This window comes from Equus asinus, chromosome 2 (genome assembly GCF_041296235.1).
Source record: "Equus asinus isolate D_3611 breed Donkey chromosome 2, EquAss-T2T_v2, whole genome shotgun sequence".
Taxonomy (NCBI): Eukaryota; Metazoa; Chordata; class Mammalia; order Perissodactyla; family Equidae; genus Equus; species Equus asinus.
In genome coordinates, this window is record NC_091791.1 from 1183670 (window position 1) to 1202873 (window position 19204).

At 55.6% G+C, this 19204-nt stretch overlaps 1 protein-coding gene across 3 annotated transcripts in view; it reads right to left on the reverse strand.

Annotated features, from left to right (window-relative positions):
* Positions 1-19204, reverse strand: part of INPP5A (inositol polyphosphate-5-phosphatase A) — a 227386-nt gene that overhangs the window by 32751 nt on the left and 175431 nt on the right. For all 3 annotated transcript variants that reach the window (XM_044748372.2, XM_044748366.2, XM_070520576.1), the window contains exon 9: positions 11085-11169. In XM_044748372.2, coding sequence (XP_044604307.1) covers positions 11085-11169 — 85 coding nt within the window. The remainder of the gene's footprint in view (positions 1-11084; positions 11170-19204) is intronic.

A 19204-nucleotide genomic window follows, 5' to 3' on the forward strand; every position in this document is an offset into this window, starting at 1 on the left:
GTAAATCGTTCAATGAATGACTCTGACATGGAAATCAGTGGATTTAAGACTTTCCTTGGTCACTGGAAACTTGTGGATCTGAAAGAGAGTGCTCAGAAAAGAGAATCTCATCAAATTCTCTGACCGTCACTGTTGGGGGTGGACACACACTGCACCCCAAAAAGTAAGCACTCATCAGGGAGACGTGCATCCTGACAGCTGCTCCACACTGCAGCATGACCAAGGTAAGTGGCGCACCGAACGCATGTGTGTGCACAGGAACACGTGCCGTCTGCGTGGAGACAGAGGCCCACGCACCCCAGGGGACACTGCTGCTGAGCAGGCTGCTGGGAGCCCTCGCAAAGGAAACGGCCTACATTCAGCACAGCAAGGACAACTCTGGTGCCACACTCAGCCTGTGACAGAAATGGCATGGCTAAATGACACGTTCACGTGATCCCGAATGAACCCTGGCCAGTGTTTGTCTTCTTTCCTATAATGCACACACACAAGTGTATGCGCATGCACAGATGTGTACACGCAAACAGCACGTGTACCATGCACATACACTCATTCCTTGCACACACGGGTACACACATGCACACATGGTCAGCTTCTGAGAAGCAAGAAGGAGACATGGCCACAGGCAGGCGCAGCGTCAGGCCTGGCAGCTGCTGACACCCAACCTCAGAGGAGCGTGCCGCCTCCTTGTTCCAGGAGAAGGACCGTCCCAGATGGGACCTGAGGATCTGAGGGCCGAGCAGTGGAGCTGACCATGTCGGGGTTTTCACTGGAAAGCACTCAGGGGTTTGCTGTCCTCTGGAAAGGTGCCCACTGCTCTGGCAGGAACTGCGCCGATGTCCCACGTTCTGTTTAGCCCTGCTTCCCAAAGACCCTTCTAGTGAGTGCCATCTTTTTCAAAGATTTTCCTGGCAAACTCCTGGACCCTGGGGAGGAGAAAAGCTGCTGGTGTTGTTGAGCAGACACCTACTCTGAGGGTCCAAAAGCGCTGACTTCACTGCAGGCATGAGGCCGGGCCCAGGGCTGCTGGGCCCGGGGCTTACGGTGGGGGCACTGGCCGGCAGTTTGTGAAAAGGCGCGTTCTGAGGGTTATGTCAGCCTTGGAGGGGCCTCCCTCCTCTTTGTTTTATATTGTCCACTGTTCACCCAGAACAACAACAGGCCATAAAGACCCTTTCATCTCCTCTCCCAAGACAGCTCCTGCTGGCTCCCCACCAGCCTCCAACTCAGACGGGCACCAGTGTAGCTGTGGCAGCGCCCACGCGTGGCTCGCTGGGCAAACCCCACAGCGGCTTGGAGCTCCCATGCCAGGAGAGCTCGACTAGTTTTTCTAAAGGAAGCCGTGTGGCTCTTTCTGAAACTCAGGCCCAGCAGGCGTGTGGATGCCTGCAGCTCGTCCAGGGACCACTCCCCAGGACTGGCACAGTTGCATGCTGACTCATGGGTTTGGCTTCTTGAGAAGCCCACTGTGTCCGTGGGCTGAAGGGTCTGTGGTGCTGAGGCATGGCTGGAGTTTGGTTCAACAAGGTAACCAGAAACCAGACGCAAGTCAGCACTTCATCTGTCAGCACAGTGACCTTCTAAGCTGGCCGGTTCTCAGAGGACTTTCTGAGGGGCTGGCCCAGTAATGTCCAGGGACAATGCACTTTCCTGGCTGAGTGGGGACCCACCCTCCCCAGGATGCAGGTGCACCTGAGGCAAGGAGGCGGCAGGAGTATGCGCAGTCAGGGGATGGGGCTCACACCACACCAGTGGGCACTTGAGCTGGCTGTGGGCTCTGCCTTATGGCTTCATGAGGCACAGGGGGTGCTGGGACCCCACCTGGCATCATCTGAAAGTAGCGTCCCTGGGAGGCCCGGCTGTTGGGGTGCTGCCCGGGTGCCCCTCTACACACGTGAGCCTGCCGGACGATCACTGCTTCTGAAAAGTCTGAGCTCCTCACAGGACTTGCTTCTCCATGGCTTACCGGCCCCTGAACACACGTGTACCCATCAGGAACTGGCAAGTGGCTTTTAGAAACAGCCGCCAGCTCCAAAAACACATCCATCACCCAGGCTGTCGGGCGGTGATGGACGGCAGGTGGGCGCGCGGCCGGGCCACGCAGAGCTGGGAGTGCCTGGCACTGCTGTCACTCTTTGTCACTGCAGCCAGCTGAGCGCCCCAGCTGCCAGTTGCTACTGCGCAAGGCATAAAACATACCCTCTGAGCAATCCTGGCAGAGCTGAGCCGGAGATGCATTATTAATTAGTTGCATGACGCACGGCCCATCAGACAGCACACGATAACCGTGCTTAATTTGTGTATGTTTTAATTATGGCTCAAGTGACGCCAAATTTGATCACAGTACCGTCTTTTCAGTTCTGCTCTGCAAGCGTGTTTGTATTAATTTGCATCAGAAATGCGACACTGCTAACTCCCGGGGGCAGTCTTCTCACTTGGCACACGGGCCTCTTTCCGAGGCTGGTGCTGGGAGAGCTTTAGGGACCCGGTGACCTGCCCTTCCTGCAAATGACAAGCAGGTGTCCACCTCTTGCTGGGGCTCCAGGCCCTGACTGGTGCTCCGGTGGTGCGCGGTCAGCTCCAGCAGGGTGAAGAGTCAGGGCCGCTAACTCGCTGTTGTGGCGGATCCGGCTCACTGGCCTCTTGTTTGGAGATGGATTTAATCAACCTCCCACGACTCCTGCCAGTGAGCGTGGCAGCCCCCAGCAAGGCACTGCGAGCACCCAGGAGCAGGGCTGTGCATGGGCCTCCCCTGAAAGCCAGAGAAGCCCCTTGCGGCCCAGGACTGTGAGGCTGCCTGGCTGCTCTCAGCGGGGGCTCAGCAACGACAACCAAAGCCATGCCAAGCCAGGCTTCTAACAGGGCCACTGAAGGGGACCTCGACTTCTCTTCCTCAGGAGGAAAGTCATCTGTCACCCCTGGACTAAATAACCACATGGGGTGCGTTTCTGGAAGACGCCGTCAGGCAAGGGGTCCCGCGTTCCCATTGCCACACCTCCCTCAGGCCTCTGACACAATGCAGTGCTGGCCAGGATGCTCACAGTCACCTGTCACACTGACCTTGGGCAGTCTGAAAACCACTTGTGGGGTGACCCCCCAAGCTGAGGGCACAGACTTCCCCAAGAACACAGGGGTGAAGGCTGGCATAGTCTCCTCCCGTCCCTGGAACCAGTCTAAATGTGGTCACCAAACCCAAGCACCCCGAGAGGGGTCAGTGCTGAGGGCAGTCTGCCTACCCGCCCGGCAGTGAGGAGGGGGCCAGGCGCAGGCCGGTGGTGGGCACCGCAGCCCTGGGGTCTCCGTCTGACCTACGCTCTTTCCTGGGCCGCAGTGGAAGGAGGTGTGGCCTACCCCGGCACCTCCTGGCACAGCTGAGGAGCAGAGAGCATGCAGAGTCCCTGGTGGGGTGGGACAAGGAGACCCTGCCCACATCCGGGCCCCTCCCACACCCCAGTGCCCACCCAGGGCTGCGCCTCCCCAGGTCCGACACAGACTACCCGCCAATCTCAGTGATGCCCCAGGCCACTGTCTGAGAGTCCTACAGGACCCCACAGCTCTCAGCCAAGCCTGGCCTCAGGATGTCCCAGCCCAAAAAGTGCCCTGCTGGTCTCTGGCTGGTACCAAGTGCCACAGAAACAGCTGTCTTCGAGTCCCAACACGGCTCTCCTGTGAGAGGCAAGTGGGTCCAAGAAGGGCACACAGGACACCTCAGACGCCTGGGGGGACGCTGTCCCCACACTGCTCTTTAGACCCTGGGGAGTCAGAAGAGAACTGGAAGGTGCATCAGAAGGGCAGACAGGTGCAGGATTCAGCAATGTCCAGGGGCTGGTGGGGAGCTGGGCAGCGCCACCCACCTGGAAGCCCTACCCCAAGGCTCTCCCGGCAGCGGGGTTGTTGGCTCAAGGACTCCAGATCCACCCCAGTCCGGCTGCCAGCACTGGGCCCACACAGCAGGTGTGTAGGAAATGCCTGCTGGACAAACGACGAGGAAACACCAGCACCCTGAAGCAGCCAACTGTGAGACGGTCGCCAGACTCAGAATATCACGGCCTCCACGGGCCTGTGCAAAAGAGTGACCCCGCCTGCCGAAGAGACACTAAGTCTGCTCTGCCCAGAAACACCCGCTGCTCCCAACCGAGGGTTCTTTCTTTCTGGTGCTCTGGACTGCTGCGAACCGCAGGCTCCCCGCGTGTCTGGAATCCAGCAAAGCAGGGGCAGCCTCTCACGAGTGCACCCAGAGCACCGTGGCCTGATGGGTCAGGTCCCGCCGGGAGTGAACCGCGTCTGTGTCACAGGAGAGGACGTGACTCAGGGCACTGGCATGTCCGGGGGTTGGGAGTGCACCCTGAAGTGCCCCTCGCCGCACACGAAACTTGACCACCCTGCTTTCCACCCCTGGTGCCCAAGCGCGAGGCCGCTCACCGTGAGTGTCACCCGAGGGCCTGGGGCCGAGGACCTGCATTTCCCCCGCTCCTGGCACACAGCAGCTGTGACAGGAAGCGCATGCTGAGGCTGCCATCACCTCTTTATCAAACACTTAATTTGGAAGAAAACTAAAAGGAAAGTGAGCATGTCAGAGGCCCCGCGGACAGCCCTGCCCCGCAGAGCTGCAGAGCGCCCCCCCTCGAGGCCAGCCGCATCCCCAAGGCCGGGGCAGCGCACGTGGCCGCCCTCCCCAGCACCTTCCCTCGCCTCACCTGACTGCGTTCCACTCGGCCAAAGGCCTCTCAGGAAAACATGCAGAAATTTTCTTTGATTTCCACAAAATTTCTATTACTTGTTTTTACAGTTAGAAACCCTTTTAAAAAGGCACGCCATGTCAATTAGGATCTGATTTTCCAAGAGAGATGCTTACATGGTATTTTAAAATTCAGTAAATTAATAGGCAGCCTAACTGAAATTAATGACCAACAAAAGAAATTTGGTCTTTTCCAGTTGTTATTTTTAGGTATACCTTTGCCAAGAAATACGTTTTCTATGTTAGTATTCAATCTACAAAGTAGTGGGAGGCAGTGTCATTCTGGCATTATGTGTTGCAGTGGGTTGAGAAGTGTCCCCCAAAATTCATGTCCACCCAGACCTCAGTACGTGACCTTACTTTGAAATAGGGTCCTCGCAGATGTAATTAGCTACGGATCTTGAGATGACGTCATCCTGGATTTAGGGGGCCCCACGTCCAATGATGGTGTCCTCATGAGAGAAAAGTGAGGACAGAGAGGCGGGAAAGAGTCCCCATGAGGACAGAGGCAGAGACTGGGGCGATGCAGTCACAAGCCAAGGCACGCCCGGGGCCACCGGGAGCTGGATGAGGCAGGAAGGCGCCTCCTCCAGACCCCAGAGGGAGCACGGCCCTGCCCACACTTTGATTTTGGACTTCTAGATTCCAGAACTATCGTTTCAGCCACCGAGTTTGTGGTCATTGTTACGGGAGCCCCAGGACACTGTACACATGGTAACATTAAGACAGTGCAGGACAACACAACCCACACAAGGTGTGTTGTCAACGTTAACTAAACACACGAAATTAATGATAATTTTCCTGATAGGCTGCACAAGTCTGAGACTGACAGGGAGGGACATAACAACCAGGAGGCGAAACAGCAGGCATCAGGGCCAAGGCAGTTGGTCAGCCCACCATGGGGTGGGGGTCCGGGGATGTCACATGCTGTGCTGGGCATCGGTTTCCTCCCAGCTGTCAGTGGAGAATTCTCAGGAACTACTGGATCTTACTTTGGAAAAAGCAGGGACTCCTGTACCTACCTTCCCTATTAAACCCTTGTTCCTATGCGGCCTGGGTGCTCAGCCTCAGTGGGCCTCTCGTCCTCCTGAGTCCACGTCCGCCCCTCTCTCATTGTCCTGAGTCCACAACAGTCCCTCTCTCACCTTCCTGAGTCCACAACCATCCCTCACGGATCTTCCTGGGTCCACGACCGTCCCTCACTCACCTTCCTGAGCCCACAACCATCCCTCACTCCTCTTCCTAAGCCCACAGCCGTCCCTCACTCACCTTCCTGAGCCAGGACTGTCCCGAGCTCATCTTCCTGAGTCCATGACTGTCCCGAGCTCATCTTTCTGAGTCCACGACTGTCCCAAGCTCTCATCTTTCTGAGTCCACGACTATCTCAAGCTCTCATCTTTCTGAGTTCACGACTGTCCCGAGCTCTCATCTTTCTGAGTCCACGACTATCCCAAGCTCTCATCTTTCTGAGTCCACGAACTGTCCCAAGCTCTCATCTTTCTGAGTCCATGACCGTCCCTCACACATCTTCCTGAGCCCCCGACCATCCCGAACTCTCACCTTCCTGAGTCCACGACAGTCCCGAGCCCTCATCTTCCTGTGTCCATGACCGCCCTGAGCTGCACTCTCAGCTTCCTGTGCTCCATGGAATTTTTATTATCTGGTGATGACTGCATTGATGATGCCACCAAGGGGAAAACAATCTTTAATTCCAGAGCTAAAGTCTTCATTTGACCAAATGGTCCTAAAAAACTATACTGAAAATCATATTTCATATGTTTGGAATAAAATAATTTCCCATATGTTTGCTTTACTTACATAGTAAACTGAGTGCAGGAATGGAGTTATAGCTGTCATATGTCAACTGAAAAGCCATCTGTCCATAGGTTTTAGGGAGTCACGTGGACATGAAAACCTTCCAAACATTAATATGGGTCTTAGATACATTTGTTCATTTATTGAGGAAATAATTCAATTAAACAGCATTGATTTTCCTCCCACTCTTTGAAGGTGCCAGATTGACAATACCCGACAATGAAGCCCTCGGTTTCTCAAGTGTGCTGGCGCCATGAACCAGCATCTAAACACACGCCAACAGCCACTGTCAGGGGCAGCGCCCCAGTGACTGGTGCTGGCACAGCAGGCGTCTGAAAGATGCGGTTGTGGGGTGAGGTTCACAGCTCCTGGAACCCGCCTGGCTGAAGCACAGGGTCGGGTGGCTTCCCAGGTGTGGGGGAAGGGTGCACTGCCAGCACTGAGGTCCATTCAGATACGCCGTCAAATTCCGATGACTCATACTAAACAGAAGCCCCGGGAACGCCTCTGGGCCTGTGAGTGAAAAGCCTGCATCCCCAGTGACGAGGCTCCTCCTGGAGCTGACGTGGACGTGGAGGCCTGCGTGTCCCTGCTGTGCCAGGGCCCCTGATGAGAGCAGCCGTGGACAGCTCTGCACTGCCAAGCCTGACACTGACGACCAGGCACCACTGGGAAAAACTCCTGCTGAGAAACAAGAGCAGCTGCTGCTGGGGCTGCAGTGCAGCACTCCTCTTCCAGAACCTTCTCTGACCTTCCGAGGCCACCCTGCACCACCCATCCACACTGGGAGACCTCGGTCTCCCCTCTTATGTGCCCAGGTGTCCCCACTCCCTACTTACCCTGCGGCGGGTGGCCCGCCATGGGCTCAGCTCTCGAGCTTCCAGGACCCACAAGTGCCTATGGACCCTCTGGGCCTCCCAACACCACTAACACGGGGGTTCCCAGCAAAGCTGTCAGCAGGGATGTAGAAGCAGGCACATAAACATGCTTAATCTAGGGTATACTGATAACATACTGTTCATTAATTGACCTCCTCAGGGGGAAGGCACCACATAAACGCACAAATTTATGATTTTTTCTAGCACTTAAAATTGACGCTTTGCACCTGACTTCACATACGCCCGTCTGAGGGAACAGCAGACAGCAATGTGGGGGCACACCTGCTCCCCTCGTCAGCTTCAGAAGTGCCCACGGCCCCTGACCTTCCTGTGTCTTCTCAGCCGGCACTGGGTCTGCCCCCAAATGCCCCTGGGAGGGCAGGACACCAGGGCTGTGGGGCAGCGAGGCTGGTGGAAGATGAGGGTGGCGAGGCCGGGGCAGGACCCTGCTGGGGTCAAGGAGGGGCAGGCCTATGCGTACTGTTCTGCTTCATCTAAAAATCAACTATGTGTGGGGATTATATACTAAAAACAGCACTTCGAATAATTCCCTATCTGGGCCAGTTAGTTTTGATATGAAAGTAATCATGAATGAAGATGCCCTTTATTTTCCTGAAGGAAGAGGAAGTGGAAGCTAGAAGAACTTACTAAAGCTTAGGTAGCCCATCAAATACTGAGACTTACTGATGCCGCAAGTTTCCGGGCTATTGGTAGCTTGGAGATTCTTGAAGCACATTAGTGACTTTCAGAAAAACGTGCCTGCTTTTGGGAGAACTCATTGCTAATTCACAAAACAGCCCCTTAGGCACAAGATGATTAGAATCCATTTGCTCCTTTGCAGTTTGATTTCAGTCACACGTGCAGGCTGTTTGGAAAGATCTTAAGCTCTCATACTGAAGGAAATATGCCCAAGTGCTGGCCTCGGGGGACTGTCCCTCCTTCCCCCAACAGGGCATGGAGGCATCGGGGCCACTCACACCTGTCTCAGCTCCAGCGTGCCCACCTCTGCCCGCCTTGGTCTCTGCCTCCCTTTTGCCCAGGGGCAAGGACGTGCGGCTGTGGGTCCTTTACTGTCAGTGCTGACATCCGAGGACAGGTGAGGCCGGGCACTGTCAGGCTTCCTACTCTGGGAGGCAACGCTCCCAGGTCCCTGACCTGAAATGCAGAAGGACCAGCAGCCCAGCTGTGGGCAGTGCCTCCCTCACTGTGTCCAGGGCCCATGGGTGGCGGCGTCAAAGTCCATCGAGATCCAGCCAGCACTGCCCCACCTGCTGCAATCACCGTGTGGCAGGAACCTTCTCTTTATGAAACGGGAAGGACCCTCGAGGTGATGGATCAGGAGAAAGGGCACTGGGTAAACACGGTTGGGAAGCGGAGGAGACGAGTTATGCCATAAATGAAAGCCTGCAGCATACTTTTTTGATGCACTGCATCTCCCCCAAAGCTCCCCCAAATGCCGTCCTCCTGGAGAGCAATGGCCTCCTGCAGTCACACCGATGCTCAAACTCAGGTCCACATCGTCCTGCTTTCCCTCTCAGTAAGAAAACCCATGATTGCCCAGATGAGTCAGCCTAACTGCCCAGTGACCCAGGAGCCCCTGGGAGCAGTCCCACTCGGCTCGAAGCCCCTGTGGGACCCGTGGCCCCACTGAGCCTCACGCCCTCCACGGCCAGCCACCCAGCTCAGCATCCACCAAGGAAACACAGAACCGCGCCTGTGTGCCGCACCCCGTGGGGCGACTCAGAACGCACACCGGTCACAACATGACGAGTTGGAGTAGGTGCCCTTTTTTGTGATATTTGTTCTTTCAGGGAAGAAAAGGCCACTTCTGAAACTTCTCTGACCTTTCCCTGACATGCTGTCTGCTGGGCAGATCCTGACTGATCGACTCTGGTCTTTCGAGAGCTCTTGACTCTTCTGCCTGCCGTCGAGACGGGAGGAGACCCTCAGGTGAGTGGAGCAGCTGCTGCGTGCACAGCAACTCACCGCCCCAAGTACCAGCCAGAAACGACCTGTGCTCAGGGTCTCCAGATCTCATGAAAATCCGACTGTTTAAGCCCCAGTGTGGCTCAAATGAATGGAGGCAGCCTCGGCAAGGGCACCTGGGCTCTGTGGCCTGGCTCCATGTCCCAAACAGCGTGGACACAGGCAGATGTCAACAAGCCAGGTGCCGTTCCCTGTTTCTCTGAAGGGTACAGAGCCTGAGGGCCCCTGGCCCCTGGCGCCTGACTGCATAGCAGAACCCCAAATGAAAGAGAACTCAGCAGAACTAAATGAGGGACCTCATGGTCCCCAGCGAATTCACGTGTCTATCTGAAAACACTCGTGTGGTGCAGCCCCCTCACCCATGCCCAGTGCTGCCCCCGCGACGTCAGGCGAGGTGTGCCCTCCTCGCAGACAGGGAACATGTCCAAACATTCACACACATGTACCTGTGAGGCCCTGCCTGGTGAGGTCCCGTTAGCCTAATTAAATCATATATAAAAAAGGAAGATTTCAATAGAATGCTACTCATTTCTGTCAAAGGGAGATATGGCATGATCGAAAGCCTGCTCGGTCTGTCTTTAACAAATAACTTTCGACTGAGGATGGAAGGTTAATGCGTGATGGTGTCTGTACCCAAGGCTACCAACAGGAAGATGACACCTGGAGGAGTGTCACCTCTCCATACTGCTGCTTCCACAGCAGCCGCCACAGGGGCGCGACCAGGCTGTGCCAAGTGCTGCAGCGAGCCCTTGGGAGGCTTGCCCGGTGTACGGCGCCACCTGCCCCCGCCACCGGGGCCTGGATGAGAGCCGTGATGGCCCCGTGCATGTGCCCATGCAGGCACGGGTGGAGGGTGGTGGGTCTCCTGTGCTGCCGCCTGAGAACCAATATCCCGCTGCAGTTCCCGGTCCCACGAGCAGGAGAACAGCCGGAGCAGTGTGGGCCCTCAACCCGCCGTCCCAGAGCCTCGGGCTGGGCCAGCGCCGCCCGCAGCAGACCTCACCACGGAGAAGCTGGCCTCTGCGTGTGGGCTGCAGGCCCGCTTCCTGGCCTAGGAGGTGCCACTCCAAGGTCACACAGCTGGGGTTGGCAGGGCCGCGCTGAGCCTGCCTTTGACATGGGTGCCCCTGTGGCTGGTCGCTGGGCAGAGCTCTCGCACAGCACTTGGTACTCAGTCGGGGCATCAGCCTGCGGGCTCTCGGGCTGCACCCGGGGGACACACGCCTCCAAGTCCGCAAAGATTGAGTGACATCAACAACTTATTAAATGAAATAGAAAAACTAGTTTCTAGACACATGCAACGAGGGAAAACTAGCTGAAACAGAGTCGATTAGGAGCCAGCCTTCTCATCAGGCTATCTCCCCTTGGCAGGTGTGGAAGCTACTTCCTTTTTTGTTTTCTAACAGCTGACAACAGAACCGTCACGGCAGAACATGATGTGTCTGGCTGGTAACAGCTCACTGAGTCTGGAAGTGTGAATTGACCTCTAATTCTGACAGTGGCCCCGATTTTGACAGTAAAACATCTTTCTTTACTGGGAGTTTTTGCCTTAACTGTTCCCCAGGGGCAACAACCCTGGGCCTGCTTGTAAAGCACAGCTGCCCCGGCTGCTCCTCCCAACACGCCGAACCCGCGAGAGGCCAGGCGGGGCCAAGCTGGGCGCCTACCTCCACCACGGACTTGGAGTCCAGTCGGAAGTTGAAATCGCCAAAGACGAAGTAGGACACCTTCTCGAATCGCTGGTCGATGATTCTGGGGAGAGAAGGAGATGGGTTACTGACGCACTGAGGCCGCCCCGCCACACGCGGCCACCAGCTGCTCCCTGGCCAAGCGCCTTCTGCTGCCTCCACTGAAGGCAGATGGCACCCCAAAACTCAGCACCATGGCCCCGGCCAGCACACGCCACCAGACAGCATGCAGCTCTCTCAACACCAGCACACGTGTGCTGCCAACACGTCCTCCCCGGCGGGGCCAGGGCGGCACTGAATCCACAGCTGGTGGAAAACTCCAGGCTGCATGGAGGAGGAACGGCTTCCCAGGAAAACCAGGATTCAGGAGACCCGGCGGGAGGCCGACGGGCAGTGTGCACTGGGTGGGGAGCAGCGCCATTGCCGGCCGGAGCCCGGCCCAGGCGCCCACACAGCCTGCACCTGGCCTCGGAGGCTCCTCGCAGCCAGGAGGCAGCGTGAAGTTGTTCTGGAAGTGAATGTGCCGTCCCCACTAGGACGTGCAACGTTACAAAGGAACAGCAGCTGCGTCTTTTCTTTTTAAAAATTTTTTCCACATATTTTAAATCAAGCACAACCTGTGTCATAAAGATTTTTCAACTGAAAAACACGTCTCACAGTGAGGGTGTCGGTGACCCCTTCTAGAGACTTCCTCCCCCATCACAAGACGCCTTGAGAAGGGCTCACAGCACAGCCCTCCACCCGCCACCACGTGGCGCAGCGCCATCAGTGCCCACGGCTGTGGAGGGCGAAGCAAAGCGCCAGCGACTTCTGAAGAGACCATCAGCGGGCAGAGCGCGTCATGGACAGAGGAAAGGAGCACGCGGGGCCACGGTCCGTCCTTGGCGAAGCTGTGGCTTCACTACCACACTTGCTGGGACAGAGCCGCTGGGGGTGTGGGGCGTGGGGGGGCGCAGGGGCACAGGCTGCGGGCGCTGTCCAAACAGACCACGTCCTGAGATGCACTTTTAAAATCTAAAAGTCACGAGGCAAAGGCTAGGGAGAACGTCTTAACCAGATTAACTCAGAACCTTCTAGCTGGCTACCAAGAAAGCCAGTGTCCCGTCGTCCGCCCCCCAGTGCAGGTGCAGGCTGTGGGCCAGCCTGGCCCTGTCACGGCGTTTTCCACTTGACTCATCAGCTAAAGAAACAGAAGAAACGACAGAAGCGTGGTCTCCTCTTCCACGTCTTCAGCGTCACAGGGGTGGCGTCTGGTCCTGCCGTGTGCTCTGTGAGGCACCTCGGCCACACCGCCCCTGAGGGAGAGACAGGAGGGTGGCGGCAGGCAGCATGCGAGGCCCCGGCTCCCGCACTATGTCAGGGCACGTGGTGTGGGCATGGGGTGAACCTGCTGGCAGTCTGTTCAACTGGCCCTGGCTGAGGGAAGAAGTCCGTGGTTGCTTTAATTCGCATGCCCCCGTCACCAGGCAGCTGGCCATCCCCTCATGTGGTCACCGGAATCTGTATCTCCCTGTCTGCTGGTGTGCAGAGCCTGTTTCTTTTTGCAGCTCTGTGCCTTTCTCTTTCTGAATTCTTGGAGTACCCCTGTGAATCGTGATATCATCCTGTGTCTGCACAGACGTGGCAGACACTCCTCAGTGGCCTTCTCACTTTGTCTATGGTGTCTTTTGTCATGAGGAAGTTTTAATTTTCATGCAACCAAATGTACTGATTTCCCCTCATGGCTGCTGGTGTCGTCTCCAGAAGCCTTCCCAGCCCAGATCACGAAAGGGTCTTCATCTTGGAGGCAGAGTCTACTGTAGCCTTTAATCCATCGGAATTAGTGTGAAGCAGCGGCCTACGCTGATCGATGCTCCTAGCGGTCGATCGACCCCTACCATTTATTAAACATTCATCCTCTTTCCACAGAGTTCCTATCGCACAAAATTCTCCAAATTACACGGGTCTTTTTGAGACTCTCTCTTCTTTTCTGCAGATCTTTTATCTATTCCTGCAGGCTTTTAATCAATATGACTTTATATAGGGAAACCTTTCTTGTTGACAATTCTTTTAAAAACCGTCTCAGCTATTTTCACACTTCTCTTGCATATTAATCACTGGGTCATCTTGCTAAATTCCATGAAAAGTCTTGTTTTCCTTTTTAATTGGAATCATCTTCAATTTATACTTGAAGAGAAAGGACATATTTTAACAGACTGTTATTAATAGTGCAAGACGACCAGTAATTTCATTTACTTGTTTTGAAATCAAATCTTTCTGTGGAGGAAATACTGCTCAGGAATGAAAGCTCGAAGCGCGCCAGCAGGAGGCCCATCTGACGCAGCTCCACGGCCTCGCCAGCGCGTCCAGGACCAGTGTGCGCGCTCCTCTCTTCCCGCCCGCCCGCACTGGCCAGCGAGGGACAGGACCCTGCCCTCACGGCACTCAGTCCGGCAGCAGGAAGCTATCTGAGCCATGGCCAGAAAGATAAATCTTCTGCTGTTAAACATCTTTAGAAGAAAAAAACACCTTCAAGGACCTTTCTAGGAGCCATGCCTTCGTGTGCTCCTAGAAAGACCAACAGGAGAGTCCTCCCATTAGCCCCTCGGGACACGGGCTTCCTGGGCCCCCATCTCACGCGTGCGGGGTCTGGATCCTGGGCACATAGCCCCGACATGAAGTGAGAAGACAGTGACTCATGGTGCTCTCATGAGGATGCCCTGTCCCACCCCCACTGAGGGAGCATCCTTCGACCGGCCCGGCTCTGATGACGCTGCTGCAAGCCCGCCTTCCAGGACCAGCCAGAGGTCCAGAGAACTGACCATCGTGGTTCAGTCGCACTGTTCTTCTCTAAAAAACCCAAACTTCACAGCCAGTCACGTGACTGATTTCCGGCTGTTTGTGGAACCTGCACAGGAACTTCTCAGGAGGCTGGTGCCCAAGCCAGAAGGGACCCCACAGGGCCGGCCCTGTGGCTGACTGGTTAAATTCCCATGCTCCGCTTTGGCAGCCCAGGGTTTTGTGGGTTCGGATCCTGGGCACAGACCTAACACCGCTCATCAAGCCATGCTGAGGCAGCGTCCCACATAGCAGAACTAGAATGACCTACAACTAGAATATACAAATAGGTACTGGGGGCCTTTGGGGAGGGGGAAAAAAAGAAGGGACCCCTCACGAAACGCAGCCTGCACGTTGAACCCAGAGGCAGCTGGTCGCTCCTTTGCTGGCTCGGCTTGCAGACCCACCTCCGTCTGCCATCTCTGCCAGGCTCAGCAATGCCCGTCAGTTTTCTGTGCTCCCCTCCAGCCACAGCCCCAGCCCTGACACCCTGTGGCCACCAGCCTGCCCACCCCTGCTTCGCAGCCCACGCTGCCCTGGTTTGAGGAGTCACTCACATTCATGCAGCTCTGTTGACATCCCTGCGCTTCAGCAGCAAGGTGACGGCCAGCTCCCGGTGGTGGCTGAGGGTGGACGGGCAGGAGGCCCTTAGCGGACGTGCTCCCTTCTGTCCCTTCCTCTCTCTTGTGTTCCCTCTGCTCCCCCCACCCAGCCACTGCTGGGCAAGCCCCTTCCTCCACCCATGGGGCAAGGCTCCTCAACCAGAGCCGAGCCGCCTGGCCAGGCTGCTCCTGGGACAGGATTCCTCGAAGGCCCTGAGTAACATGCCCTCGGGGTGTGTCAGGGTGTGGCCATGAGCAGAGGGGACGCTGTTGGCACGACCATTTCCTAACACATCTCTGCTGCTCAGGGGAGGCACTGCTGTGTGGCTGCGGGGCCAGAGGACGCGGCAATGGGAACACTGGCACGGCGCTGGGGACGGGGCTGAGGGCAGCCTGTGAGGGCGGCTGGCTCGTCCACTTTGTGCTGTCAGCGGTCACAGCCCCATCACCCACTGTCATCACACCATCGTCACAGTGTTGCCAAGCGTCACCGTCACACAGCATCATCACACCATTGTCACACGAGACGTCACGCAGCACCCTTCTCCCAGCCGGCGCGTGATCTCATTCTACCCAGAGCGGTCTCTCCCTTTTCTTTCTTAGTATTTTTTAAAAGAGAAACTAAACCAAAGCAAAGCTCCAGCTCAATTTTGCTGAAGGGAAGAGAGCTGAAGCCGATGGGAGAGGAGCTGTCCCACATCCTGGGCAGAAACACCATAAATGTCAAAACAGTGACACATTTTATCTTAATAATTTGCCAACTTCTGCTTATTAAAAAGCACAAGAGGGGCCGGCCCGGTGGCGCAGCTGGTAAGTTTGCACATTCGGCTTCTCAGAGGCCCGGGGTTCGCCGGTTCGGATCCCGGGTGCGGACACTGCACCACTTGGCAGAAGCCATGCTGTGGTAGGCATCCCATGTATAAAGTAGAGGAAGATGGGCACGGATGTTAGCTCAGGGCCAGCCTTCCTCAGCAAAAAGAGGGAGATTGGCAGTAGTTAACTCGAGGCTAATCTTCCTCAAAAAAAAAAAAAAAGCACAAGAACACACACATTCCTTAGGAAAATTCAATGTAGAAAGTGATAAAAACTTTTGGATTAATAGGCTAAAATTCACTGCTCAGTTGTTCTCTCTCAACACTCTGCTTCTGTTGTGTTGGTGAACACGCAGGTTGATTTAAACGTTGAGCGCATGGCTGCAGGAACAAGGACACATCCAGAGAGGTGTGGGAGGACGGTGCACGTGTCACGGATGCATCGAGTCTGTTTCTTGCCGAGCATTCCTCCTCTGCTCCCCGAGCCTCAGGGCACTAAGCTCAGTGGATGATGGCTGAGGGGTCATGAGAAAGCAGGGAAGCATGTTAACAGGCGCCCATCAATTCCCAACTATTTCCTGAGCCAAACACTCACAGTGAATCCCAGCCATAAAGAACTCCACCTGTTCTCGCACAATAGCGCTCTGCACTGGAACCAGGCAGTGCCGGGGCTGGTGGCTGATGGGCGGCAAGGAGCCTGGGGTCACATGTCCCTAAGAACACCCAAGAGCCAGTTTACAAGGCACTGCAGCGACCCTGAGTGGTCCCACGGCTCTCGCACTTCCACGCGAGCGAGGGCTGAGGCCACCGATTTATTCACCTGGCTAACGTATCACGCTGAACTGTCCTCACTTTTGACGGAAAGGAAATGAAAGATTACAAAGAAATGTAAACAGCTGACCCCCTAAGCATGAATTAAGGAAATAAATGATCAGGGCTGCCTGGTGGCACAGTGGTTAAGTTCACGGGCTCCACTTCGGTGGCCCAGGGTTTGCAGGTTTGGATCCCAGACCCACACACCACTCATCAAGCCATGCTCTGGCAGCGTCCCACATACAAAATAGAGGAAGATGGGCATAGATGTTAGCTCAGGTCCAATCTTCCTCATCAAAAAAGAAAAAGAAAGTAAATGACTACGTAGCTAATTAAATGGTAAAACTCATTTTGAGGTAAATCCTTTTTTAAAAAGACTAACAAATTTCAGCTTTAATATCTAAGTAAACTTCAAAAAGCCCTAGACTGTTCAGAGAGGAAAAGCACTACCTTCTTGAGGCTTCCTGGGGGTCGAGCCTCTCCACCCCACTGCCCTCAGGCCGAGGCTGCTCAGGGACTCCTGGCGAGGCCTCCTTCCTGGTGATGGGCAGGACACGCCAACTGCCAGAGCCATTTCATCGGCATGTCTAGAATCTTGTAATACTATCATTAAAAACCTAAACTTTATCATATTTCCGTGCCCCGCTGTTTTTGATATAATGGCCTGAGCCCATTAATAACCACCGCCGTCTCGAAAGGTCGCGCAGCAAGCAGCAAGATGAAGGGGCTGTCACGGGCCAGGCAATCACCTGAGTGCCAGGCCGCTGCCCTCCCCACACGCATTTTTAATTTCAATATAGTGCCATTTGGACCAGGAGAAAAAAAAGAGTTGTTTTAAAATTAATTACCTTGTCAGGAGCTATTATGATTGAGAAGTAGGCCCACATCCATATCATGTGCCTAATTCAAAAAGAGAATTACAAGAAGAGCCATAAAAATCCATTTTTTAGGTCTTGAAGAGGGAGTCTCTCTGTGTTCTGACAGGCAGTTTCATTACGGGACAGCCTGGCCGGGAGAGGCGCTGACAAGGACTGCGTCACAGGCCCGCACGGGGACCAGGGCCGCGCACGTGCGCCTCGGCAACAACAGAGCCCAGGACGCTGCAGGCGGAAGGCCTCTGACGCGAGACAAGGGCCCTGCGGGAGTCACAGGTTACACCACCGCGGTCTAACAGCCCTGAAAGCCGGGGCGGGAGCACCATGGGGCTGCTCAGGGCGGTCCCCCCAGCAGCTGTGGTTCGGAAGGCGAACGGGACTGGGTGGCACTCTGCAGGAGCTCTAACACACGGGTGCCCTTGCCTTCCTCCCTTCTCTGTTTTTTAACTACTAGATGTCGTGGAGTTTGTCTACAATTAGGAATTCACTGACGTCAGTTTTTATTTCTCGGATCTGGTAGAGACCACATTCTCCGGTCAATTTTAAATAGCAAAAACATCAACAACCAAAAATTACTAAAACTGGGCATATATTTTAAGGGTTCTTTAAAAGTTTCCCTTAATCTTAAAACATCTAATTGAATGGCTTATTGTAGATATATTCAAGCTGTTTTAAATAAACTGACCAATTTATTTTCACCTTCCTAGAAACGGATGGACTATTTTTCACGACTTCACTTGTCACTTGACCCCACCAGGTGCTGCACACAGGCTGGCTCTGCCCTTGTGGGGCTGGCAGCCCCCAGGTGGACGGTCACTCCATCGTGACAGCCGCCAACACAAGGCAGCAGGACAGTTTATCTGGGATGCACCCGAGGCAGGGACAGAAGAAAGGACCGCGTGCAAGGCAAACAGGAAGGTCTGCCGGCATCAGGGTCAGCACAAGGTATGAGAATGTCTCTCATGTCAAGTCCCAACAACCAGTGCCTGAGGGCCTCAGCGACCGGCCGGCTGACCAGCTCACACTCAGCACACAGCGCATCCTCCATTACGTGGCATCTCCCGGGCCTAACGCCTCAAATGTTCCGTGACTCCTCCAGCCAGCACCTGCCAGCAAGCTGCCCCCAAGCCAGGGAGGCCCCCAGGCCCCAGCACACACATCCGTCAGCCGGGTGGGCCGAGAGGTGCCCGCCACGTTGCAAACACCACTGCACCCCGTGCCGAGCCGTGGAGCTCCCCAACCTCAGGCATGCACAGACCCTCAGCCACTCTCACGGCAGAGGCCTGGAGAAGTCACAGCCCAATACGGCAATGGCCTCGATGGAGCAGAACAGGAAGGAGAACTGGGCCAGGGCAAGTTCCGGTTGGTGAGGCGTTAATTAGAAAAGTCCACTCTTTCCCACGACCTCCGCCCGCCTCAGCTGTTCCACATTTCTGAAACGCCCCTTCTTGTTTTAGCCGGTCCCGAATTCAGGTGTTGGAAAGAGCCCACGAGGCCCCACTAGGTACTGAACTGTGTCCCCAAAATTCCCATGCTGAAGCCTTGCCCTGCACGTGACTGCACTGGTGAGGGGGCCGCTAAGGAGGTTCAGTGGGGTCATCAGGGTGGGCCCCGATCCCGCACAGCAGGTGGCCTCATAAGAAGAGGCTCCAGAAGGCTCTCTGCTGCGTGAGGACATGGTGCGAAGCCAGGAAGCGGCCTCACCAGAAGCAGACCACCTCGGACCTTGCGCCTTCAGACTGAGGAAGCGAGCGCAGGCAGTTTCAGCCAGGAGACCCGCGATGCCTCGTACGGCAGCCGCACTGACTGAGAGTCCCAGCCTGGGGGGCTGCTCCCTCTCTGGCCCGGGCCTCAGTTTCCTCCTCGGTGCGCTCATGGCTGCTTCCCGAGGTGGGAGTCCAGGGGTGGGGGGCTTCAGGCCCCAGTCACCAGGCCGGCACTTCTCAATCGTTAGGTCACCGCTTGGCAACCTCTGAACATCTGTGTCCCCGACCCAGGACCGCCTGGGGCACAGCTGCCCCGAGCCAGCTGGAGAGTCGCCCTGAGCTTCCCCTCAGCAGTTACCGTTTCCATCTGTTCTTTAAACATAGCATTTCCTTATTAAACGTGCTTTCTCTACACTGAGAATCACCTTGCAAACTCTGCTAGGTCGGCTCAGTTGCTGCCACAAGCCAGACAGC